An 11,348-nucleotide genomic window follows, 5' to 3' on the forward strand; every position below is an offset into this window, starting at 1 on the left:
TTGCATCCCAGTCCTCAGCCACCCCTTCCCATCCAAGTCCACCCTTCCCATCCCAGTCCCCAGCCCCCCCTTCCCATCCCAGTCCAGAGTTGGACCCGGCTATGTTATCTTACAGTAGTTGCTGGATCACAACACTGGCTGCACAGACTTACAAATTCTTTTTCAAAAGACTTCAGAATATGTATTTAGCTGTTTGCCTTCAGTTGACATACAATGCAACATACTGCTCACGTACTGGAATGTGAGGATCGGCTATGTCTCTCTCAAACATCTTGGGATACATGTTCATGATATATTTTGCAGCATTTCTTCCCGACTCCTTGGACGTGGAATATATAAGCTGGATAAAAAGGGAGAAGAAAAAACCACAATCTCATGTCACAATGTCACTGAACCAGTGTTTAATCCCGTCTCTGCAACAGACCTGCTGTGTGCACTTCACTAAATGAATACAATTTGCCAGATATTACAGCTTCTAAATGGATTAAAGAAACACACACGCATGCACGCACACACTTAAGCAATAGTATATGGAACTCCAGGAAAAAGTCATCAAAAGCAGTCTACTATAACTATCACGTTGCATTCATATGACCTGCTCCCAGGTGACCGTATGCATGGTCTGCCATTGCACTATGGGAGGCCAAGGACGTGATCAGGTGACAGCTAGGTCATTCATTGTAATGACATTACTCCTCAAAGTGCTGCCACTTGAGCTCAGCCACCACCCCATCTTCATGTCATGGGTGGTGACAGATGTGTATTAAGAGTTGCCTTCCATGTATACTGCAAAAGGAGATCTCACACCCACCCAGCTCTCTCAGCACTGGGATAATGATCTCAACCCTGGAAGTGCTAAATCAGTAGTCATTTTGGTCTTATTTAGTATAGCGGGTGAAAAGTCACTCAGGGGAGCTCTACAGGGGACAAGTAACCCAAAATCACAGCCGTGGGTTGTAAACTCCTTTTCAGTGCCATGATAAAATAGATCCAGCCATGGATTTAAGATAGGACAGCAATGACACCCAATAAATCAATGGCAGCATACACATCAAAATTGAACAAAGGAAGACTTGAAGTCTCTGTAGGTTTGTATATTCAGACATACTGGACCGCGGTCCACAGAACACAAACAATAAAGCACATTTACTTACATAATCAGTAGAGGATTTTGGCAAGAGGTAAGGATCATCTTGAAAAACATAGCTGCTCGATGTTGGGTCCTATACAGGAAGTAGAAGGCGGTATTACAACAAAAGAGTGCGTAAAGACTTATTCAAATCAATCTAATAAAACCAAAAACTTACATGATTCACTGTGTAGGCCAGAGCCTGCAAAACGGCGGTCTTATCCCTTGAAAAGTAGAATAAGGTGTTAGAAACACATCAATGTCACTGAAATGACAATCATAGTGAAAATGCATTAACCGTACACAAAGCAATTACTGCCGACTAACGTTACAGAGTCTTGGTCAACACAGATTCAACCAAGAATGATAAAAGGCAAGTTAAAGCATATACTGTATAAAGGCAAAAACAAAAAAACAGATAAGCAGTACATCTCTGCAATTCATGCAACTCAACTCCTTTGACAAAAGTAGATGTAAAAAACAATATATATATATATATAGTGAGTAAACCCCTCACATTTTTGTAAATATTTGACGATATCATTGCATGTGACGACACAGAAGAAATTACACTTTGCTACAATGTAAAGTAGTGAGTGTACAGCTTGTATATCAGTGTACATTTGCTGTCCCCTCAAAATAACTCAACACACAGCCATTAATGTCTAAACCGCTGGCAACAAAAAGTGATATTGGCACAAAATCAGGCAGGAGATGCGATGGCTGTCAATCCTAAAGCTGGCCATATGCTGTATGACTGGAACCATGTCCTGTGGTCTGATGAGACCAAGATAAAACTTATTTGGTTCAGATGGTGTCAAGCGTGTGTGGCGGCAACCAGGTGAGGAGTACAAAGACAAGTGTGTCTTGCCTACAGTCAAGCATAGTGGTGGGAGTGTCATGGTCTGGGGCTGCCGGCACTGGGGAGCTACAGTTCATTGAGGGAATCATGAATGCCAATATGTACTGTGACATACTGAAGCAGAGCATGATCCCCCTCCCTTCGGAGACTGGGCCGCAGGGCAGTATTCCAACATGATAACGACCCCAAACACACCTCCAAGATGACACTGCCTTGCTAAAAAGACACTTCTTAACACTTGATTAAGGGCCAATTCATACTAGTGAAGCCCTCTGCAATATTTTTCATAGAACACACACACAAGCAACGCTGGCAAACAACACTCCCTCTAAACACTGACCAGGTCTTCTTCCGTGGAACTTCAATTTCTTCTGGAGCTGAAGAAGAAAATAAGCAGATGTAAATTGCATATTTTTATACATTATCATTCAGAGTGACAATAAGTAGAGCAGAAAAAAGGAACAGGATCAAAGAAAGACCTCAAATAACAGCCAAGGGTGATGCCTGATGGGGCCTAGCAGTACCAGATCTATTACTCCACAAGTTTACGGTTATATCTTACATTGTAATACATTTGATCCTATATGATAGGACACAATCTTTCTGGCAGACCTTTTTTGTTAAAAGCATCTGTAATAAATATTTCCTGCATGTTGAATACTGCTGAAAGAGTTTAATATAGTTTAATCCAGGGCTGGACAAATCCCAGGTGCCAGGTAGCCAATGCTCCTTCAAAATCACAACTGAGGCCTAACTTTTGAGGTTTCCTCTAGTTGGTGTCAGTGGAGCAGGGTTCTAAAAAAAAAATCCTGCTGGCTTCTGGACTGGAAAGCATAGCTCCTCATTTCTATATTAAGTTGTCCCCCCCATGTTTAATGGAAAGAGAACCAGTCACCAATAGTCATTTGCGGTAATCTGAATTTTTGCTCTTCAACTTGTATATTAGTGCAACCTTACTTTTTTTGTTGTTTGTTTTTGCATTCTCTCCCTGTCAGAGCAGAAGTGTAACGCTGGCCATACACTGGTATATTTTTTTTTGTTCAGCACGCAGGTTGAAGAAAGAAATAAATAACAACAGGTTCCTCCATCCACGTTAAACAGTATTGATGTAGGCATCTTCCGCTGATTGGCTGCCATCACCGTTCACCCGAACGTTTTCTGACCGGCTATTTTGATTTTCTAATGGAAGGTTGCTGGACAGTAGGCTGCCGACAGGTCCATCCACTGTGAATTTTGGCCGGTTCATCAAGAACCATATAAATTCATACAGCATATGGCCAGCTTTAGGCTTGACAGCCATCGCATCTCCTGCCTGATTTTGTGCCAATATCAGTCACTCAAAAAGCTGTCACATAACAAAAGGTACTGACAAGATTACCAAAAAAAAAAGTGTTTTTTTTAATTTTATGTGTCCTCCAGCAGTCCACTGTGTAAGTTTTTGTAGTAGCTGGAAGAGTGGTCAGTCTCAAAAGGGGCCTTACAGCCTGACACCGTGCTGACATTTCTGCTGGGAATACAAGCAAATAACAACATACAAGGCTATCCCTGACGGGTACAGATTCAATACTATAACAATGGAGAGTCAGATTCTTACATTCACACATCCTTGACTGGTTCTCTTTAATGAACAGTGAGGCCACTGAGAGCTCTTAACTAAACTTGCTGACAAGGTGCCCTTGGGGATGTTTATCTGGCCACAAAAAGTGCATATTAGACCTAATCCGTGAATATCTGCTCATATGTGGCAAATACTATTTCCAACCAACCAGATCTGTTCAGGTAGACTAAAAAATGTAGTCACCTGACTCCAGCATTTGTTGGAGCCTTGTTATTGGTTCCCTGTATGATCTAGAGCCTTGGTTCTCAACTGGTGGGTCGTGACCCAAAAGTGGGTCGCGACCCCATGTTCAGTGCATCGCCGCATGCCTTCCTCTTTTCTAGGTGAGAGGCTCCACTGCCTCCCCTAGTGCAGCACTGTCCGTTCTCGCGCCAGGCAGCCATTCAAAATATGCTGCCCGGCGCCGAGTGCCAGCTTGAGGTGGGGTGGGATGGGGCTATGGCTGTGAGAGAGCTCCAATCCCTACATGCATTGTTTACAGCTCCCTCAGTGGACCAGAGTGACATCACATTCTGGTTCCCGGCACCTCTACAGGGCATGCAAGGGAGCTGTACAAGCAATGCACACATGGATGGAGCTCAGTCACAGTACAGCAGCCCACACTGGACCCCAGGCTGAGGATCCACTCCAGTTCTCAGAAGGTAGGAAGATTGGGTAGTCTTCCAACATGGACCTTAAAAATAAATAAATTAAAAAAACAAAAAAATGTTTGGGGTGTGTGAGAATGTCTTGAGTGTGCAAGAATGTGTCTGTGGTTGTGTGTGTCTGTCATTATTTTTGAGGGCCCGTTCACACTAATACAGTGCAATAATCGCATAGTACTGTGTGATTAACGCACTGTACCACGCAATCGCACCTACCGTGCATTCTGGTCTGGGAGGTGTGTTGTGTTGCCATTCATTTGAATGGTACCCCAAACGCACATCCCACCCACAGTTCGTACACCCGCACCGGAATGTGCGATACCCTAATGCTGTGTGTTCCATTGCAGTGCAACTTCGGTCATGACTTAATGATCAAGGACATATGTGGGTCCTGAGGTTACACAGGTTGAGAACCACTGATCTAGAGGTTTACCAAAGATTTAGCAAGAACTATGAGGCACATTTTACCCCATTCTGAACCAAAGTCTCTAGTGTCCAGCCAGCTAAGACGCTCCAAGTCCTGAGATCTTTGTCCAGCTCTCGAAATGGCTATTCTCCATTATGCAGGACAGGTCCACTTTAGAAGTGACACTCTAGCAAACTGGTGAGAAGATTGTAAACAAATAAAGCAATGTGGAGGAACCTGGAAATGGGCACCTACCTGTAGCTGCTTTGTGGCTACTGCTTCTACATAGGAACCTGTGGAGAGCAACAAATCATTATAGGAAAAGCTGCAATATACTCTGCCCCTTCTTCCCTTACAATACAATAAACTTAAAGTGACACTAATTGTTTTGTTTATGTGGATATTTCCTATGTAAACATGTCTACTGTAATTTGTATTGAAAGTTGAAACACTTTAATAAAATCAGATTGAACCAAACTTAAAGTGACACTAGAGAATAGGAGGAGATAAATCTTTAAAATACATTCAAGTATCTGAACTAATTACAAAGATGTATCTTATTTGTGTATCACTCAGCTGCAGATCCTCAAATCATCTCTGAATTGGTGCTGACACTGTCCTTCCTTCTGGAGGGGGGCTACTTTTGTTCCCCATGCTCCCTGTGTGTGTTATAAAGTAGTCACCGCTCCAAGCTCGCTCCCATGATGGACTACAATCTCAGGCTTAGTTTACTCATTTGTATTGAGATTGTAGTCTATCACAGGAGTGAGTATGATTAAGATTTAATTGAGTTTACTTAAATAAAAAAACATGAATTTACCAAACCAGCAAGTGGATATAAGGCACACCTATCACTAAGGACGATCTCTGCTCTAAACAAAAACTTTTTTTAAGAAATATTTTCCTATAGTTGAATTGTTTAGGTCTATGAATATAATGCAGACATGCACCTGGCCTTTAAAGCAGCCTGACTCAACCTTCTAAACACAGAGAAACCCCTGAAATAACTTTCAGATCTCAGGGAACCCCAGATCACGGTACAGGAGTGTGAACTGTACCCTGTGATAGGAGAGTAAATAACAGAATAGGAAATGTGGCGGCGTACGCAGTGTGTTTGGCACCCAGGGCTGTTCTATACAAAATATTTATTTTCTGTCATAATGGAATGAAACAAATATAAAAAGACAGAAAATAAATGATGAGAGCGGAAATTGTGGTGTTTTCTCACACTGGTGGTGAGTGGAGAAATTCCAGCTTACTCTGATGGTCAATGGAAAAGTGATGTTTGTGGTGATTGAAGTGACCCGTTACTTTAGTGGTCAGTAAGGCAGCCCCCTCACATCGGTGGTCAGTAAGGCGGCCCCCTCACATCGGTGGTCAGTAAAATGGCCCCCTCACATTGGAGATCAGTAATGCGGCCCCAGAACATTGGAGGTCAGTAAAGCAGCCCCAGAACATTGGAGGTCAGTAATGTGGCCCCCAAACATTGGTGGTTACAGAGCAAGCCAGTGATAGAAGGGCCTAATTACACTGGTGGTCAGAGGGAAAAAAACTAATGTTACACACAACTAAAAAGATTATTGGGGTCAGTGATTACCGATCATTGTGCAAGGAACCCCCAGCAACTTCTATAAAGGAACCCTGGATGAGAAAGGCTGTGAAGATGTGGTTCACCCATACATGGCCCAAACTCCCTGGGTCGCAGGTTGGGCAGGGACCCTGAGGGCTGCACAATAGGTCCCCCTGGTCCGCAGGTTGGGCATCAGGGTGATACTGGTGGTGATGTGATTAATGCTTCATACAACACTGCTGAGATAATGGAGCATTGGACCATCTTATCCAAGTTGACCCAATGATCCATTTTGGAGGGGGTTCCGAGCTGCTACACATATGCATTAGCTTTGCTGTTCTGAGAGCGCTGTCACTGGGGGGGCTCCCAGCTTGGTGACCAAGTTGTCATGTCCAGGTCAATGTTTACTATCAGGAGCGGGCACTTCTGATCATGTGACCACTATGACAGCCTATAACATCACAGGGAACCCCCACTCACAGCGTTCAGATTCCCTTAAAAGGCCACCAGGAGTTGTGTTATAACATGAACAGGTCACACAGAGGACAATAGTTTTCTATGTGTTCTTGTCTTGAGCCTGCATTACTCTATGCACATCAATAAATGAATGGATATTATGCGTGGGCTGCTTGAAATCACTTGTATTTGAGAAAGTTGACCAACACTGATGTAAAATCCCTGGTGACAGGTTCTCTTTGAGAGGCGGATAATGGTGCACACAGGGTCAGTGATCACACACATACTATGTGCAGTCTGTAGTCTCCAGACTTACCTACACAGAGCCCCGGAACGGAGCCGCACCAGCCGTACACAGGGCAGCGCCATGACAGCTCAGAGCCCGGACTGATCCACTGACACAGGAGAGGGGGGGGGAGTACTTCCTGTTCCGCTTCCCCACTCCTCACCCCGGCTCCGCTCTCTGTGTCCTCTGTGTCACAGTCAGCCGTGTTACTCGGTTATATCAGTACAGCTTTCCTCTTCGGTCTATACATGTCATACATATACACACACACCCCCCCCTATGCGGCGTTCTATTGGTACATTCCAGTTCCAGCCGACACGCACGTGCTTCTCATGCCCTTGCTTACTGTGTAGGACAGTACACAGGGGGACAGGCAGCCAATCAGAATTGGGCGCTGGTGACCCCTTTAGGCTTTTGGTTTTGATGGATTTTTATCTGTATCAAAGCTATTTATGGAGGGGATTTAATTACCCTCATAGAAACAAGTGAAAATTTAGCTGGGATTAGAGATGAAGGCAAAATTCATTTTGTTTAGCTTTGAATAGAGTAAGGAAGGGACAGGAAACCCTGTCACTTTTTTTCCAATATGTGTGGCATTGGGTAGATTTCCCTTCACTTCCCGTCCAATTGCCACAACAGAAAGTCAGGAACTCCCTTTGTGGTCAGAAGGGTCACCAGAACAAGTCTGCCCATGTGAATGGAGCCCAATCCTCTCTTTGGGGAGTTTCTACCTACTATCTGTGCTGGCCCAGCTCCTTCTATGTAGCTGCTGTGGAGGAGCGAAGGGCAATACTATAGAGTGTCACTTTGGTCTGATGGGGCTGCGGACATTTTGGATGTCTACACAGGGGAGGCTTTTACAGGTCAATAGAATGCACATGAGACGGTAAGATTTTGTTGAAACTGATGGCCTGGTGACAGGGTCTCTTTAAAAAATGCCCACTAGAAAGAAATCCTACAATGGTCACCTCTCCTGCTGCTCATGCCTCAATAACGAAGAAAAACCTTGGCTGAAGATCTTCAGGATCCAACACTTCCGGTAGTGCTGATTCTTTTTGTTCCCCACCTTTCCGCTGTGGTTCCTCCCACCGGCTTTTTCATCACTACAGGACACAACAGTGACATAGGGGGTGATGGGAGGAACCACTGACCACAGTGGGGTGCCCAGGAGGTCAGCACTTCCCAGAGTGTTGGTTTCTACAGAGACATCGGTGGACAATGCATCTACAATGGAAGGGTGTTCAGCAGAGCAGGTGGCTGGAGAACTACATATTTAGCTTCTGGAATGTATTTTTGGAATAGTTGCTTTGAGGTGCTTCATTTTCCACCCATGTGTTTCCTTGTCAGCTGCAGGGTGAGGGCTCAATTCTCATTCTTATATCTCTTATGCATGTTCCCTTCTTGTCTCTGAACAAGCTATAAGGGGGTAACTACAATACCATTCAAAGAGAACTATGGCCTAACCTTTGTTGTCATAGTTCTCTTTAGAATCACAGGAGATCCTGGGACCCAGAATTCAGCATATAGCGGGCTCTAATTTTAGGAAAGAGAGTATTTCACCCTCCCCATAATTTTCCTTTAACTCTGTGCCCTATTAGGTACCCTCAAAAAAAGGTCTGGGTTATGTTCATATTACCTTTCTCATGTGTTCCCTATTTGAGACTACAGGCACTGGCAGTATACCCGAAACCAGAATATTTATCACCACTGTCACCTACTATGCCTGTTCTGATGCAACTCTATGTGTGGCCTACAAAGGTACCTCCAAAAATGCTCATCCACAGAAGACCTACCTCAACTATAAGCATAGTGTACCTGTCTGCAATATGTACCCTGAAGCTAGTGCAGTTTAGTTGAAAGCATATTGGACAAGGTGACGGAAAATCTTTCAAAGCAAATCCTGTAAGAGTCATCTGAGTACAAAGTCTTGTCTGCCCTCCACCCCTGACCTCACCATCTCATTCCACAGTCTTCTGTTGATTCTCTCTTCTCCACTAGTGAGGGAGAGTCTGTGCAGAGAGAGTCTTCTCATGAAAAAATAAATATTGACAGGTGAAGGACCCTTGTCCACAGGCTTTTGTTCATATCAGCATTGCTTCTTTCCCCAAACAAGCCAATAAGAGTGCAAAAGCAGATCAATGCCGTTTAAAAGAGGATCAAATGCATGTCAGAAGAAGGTAAACTGAAGAAGCAGGACAAATGAAGGGGGCCAACTGAAGAAGGAGGTCAACTGAAGAAGCAGGACAAATGAAGGGGGCCAACTGAAGAAGGGGGCCTTCTTCAGTTGACCCCCTTCATTTGTCCTGCTTCTTCAGTTGACCTCCTTCTTCAGTTGGCCCCCTTCATTTGTCCTGCTTCTTCAGTTTACCTCCTTCTTCAGTTGGTCCCCTTCATTTGTCCTGCTAGATTCTAAGCCCTCAGGGGCAGGGCCCTCCTTACCATCTTGTCTTGAATTGTAGTGTGATTGTAATGTCTTCCTTACTTAGTAATTATTTACTATCTGCCCACTTTGTGAATGAACAAGAAACAGCTCAGTACAGAGGCTTCCCGTCCATTCATGACTGGGTTGATAGTAAATATTTTCTATCTCCAGATTGTGAATGAACAGGAAGCCTCTGTACTGAGAGGCTCATTGAGTGCTGGGGCTGCAGAAAAAGAGACTTTCTGTCCTCAATCTTTTTTTCTAATTTAAAAAGGAAATATCAGGCTTCTGTTTAGACCCCTGATGTTTCCCCAAAGCCCCAAACAGTAAAGTTAAAAAAAAGCCACACAAATAAAATAATTTTAAAAATGTTTTAAAAGGTTGAGAAGTTTCGATCTGATATTTTTTGAAATTTCAGTTTTGGTTAAAAAAATTAATTTCAGTGCATCCCTAATAAATACCTTTCCCTACCGATTGCCCTGAAATCCCTATAAGACGTTCAGTGATTGATTTTTTTTTTCTTCATTTTATTTATGTGTATTGTACCATTTTTATCAAACCGCTTGGCTAGTTTTTTCTGCTTTGCCAAACATTTTGTAATGTGTTTATGTATTTCTCTCAATACACATGTGATAGTTATCTGATCAGAGCAGGGACTGCAATTACCCTGACCACCATTTTCTGTTTAATTTCTCTGATATACACTATCTGATGAAGAAGTAACCTGACAAACCCCAAACTAAACACTTTTTATAGTTGCTTATTAAACTTTTTTATAATATATATATATATGAATATAAAATAATAATAACCCTTGCAGTATGAGATAGTCCCACCGTAAGGCCCCGTTCACACTGAGCGATTTATCGCAGCGATATCGTTCATATTTCCGCGCGATATCGCTCTATGTAGCTTCTCCAATCCATTTCAATGGAGCTGTTCACATCTCGTCGCTCAATATCGCTCGTCGCGCATTATCGCTCAAAGTCGCGCGATTTTCATTTTGCTCAGTGTGAATGGGGCCTTAGGGTAGTTTTATCGTTTGCCTGTAGATGGGCTTTAAGTTAGAACTGTGGATTCGGCCTCTGATGCAAGTTTATTTTTATAAACACAGCAGTTCCTCTTTTCCCTAATCACCAAAAATGTTAGGACATTTTCCTGAAAGAATGGAAACACCCTGATATTGCTCCTACGCCCACTGACTCCTTCTACCTCTTCCCTTAGAGGACCTGATCCATAAATAGTTACTCCTGTGGTTTTAACTTCCCTTTGTAAACTCTTTGTTGTGAGTAGAATTGACCTAGATGACTATACAATAGGAATATGGGTCGTCCCCTTATACCTCAGGTGACGCGTGCTGTTGTTGGTCTTATCGTCAGTTGCTGAGTGAGTAGATAGGTGAACATGTTTCCATTCTATTTCTCTTCACTCGTTCTTGTGCTTACTCCCCCTCCCTTCGCCTGCCCTCTTTTGTTTCCTCCTTTTAAAGCTGACACCTTGTCCTGTCTTCATACGTTTACCAATTCTTTTGCATATTGATGATGTGACAGCTTTGGGTGATGGCAGATTTGTTCACAAGATATTGCACAAGGTTTGTTCTGTAGTTCTTCACGTGTTTTTTTCTTTCCCTTCTTTCATGGGACTTCTTTTACCCCAAGAGGTGCATTATGTTCCCTTAGGACGAACACTTAGGAGTCTATGTCAGAGTCATCAGGGTTGTCTACAAAGTGCGTCTGGGCTACACTGAAGATGACTTGCTTACAACTGATGTCTGGTGGTTTTTGTGCCCTTATAACCCTGGCCTCTTCCTTTTCTCTACCGTTGGTGGTTCAGTGGCTCTGGCATGTTCCTGTTACGTGAATACTCCATTGTGACACATAGTAAACAGAGGCATTGGCACTGCGAATCCCTGTGATTGTTAGTTCTGTGCGAATGCATGGGTAAAATGAACGTTC

General features: G+C 43.4%; 1 protein-coding gene across 1 annotated transcript in view; it reads right to left on the reverse strand.

The window, feature by feature from the left end:
* Positions 1-7,136, reverse strand: part of PTCD3 (pentatricopeptide repeat domain 3) — a 33,429-nt gene extending 26,293 nt beyond the window's left edge. The window contains exons 1-6 of the mRNA XM_018568436.1: positions 7,002-7,136; positions 4,915-4,952; positions 2,332-2,368; positions 1,308-1,353; positions 1,155-1,223; positions 236-340 (exon numbers count right to left, since the gene is read on the reverse strand). Of these exons, the coding sequence (XP_018423938.1) occupies positions 236-340; positions 1,155-1,223; positions 1,308-1,353; positions 2,332-2,368; positions 4,915-4,952; positions 7,002-7,054 (348 nt within the window). The 5' untranslated portion in view covers positions 7,055-7,136. The remainder of the gene's footprint in view (positions 1-235; positions 341-1,154; positions 1,224-1,307; positions 1,354-2,331; positions 2,369-4,914; positions 4,953-7,001) is intronic.
* Positions 7,137-11,348: the final 4,212 nt, after the last annotated feature.

The sequence above is a fragment of the Nanorana parkeri genome, unplaced genomic scaffold, assembly GCF_000935625.1.
Source record: "Nanorana parkeri isolate BGI_ZX_2015 unplaced genomic scaffold, ASM93562v1 scaffold1188, whole genome shotgun sequence".
Taxonomy (NCBI): Eukaryota; Metazoa; Chordata; class Amphibia; order Anura; family Dicroglossidae; genus Nanorana; species Nanorana parkeri.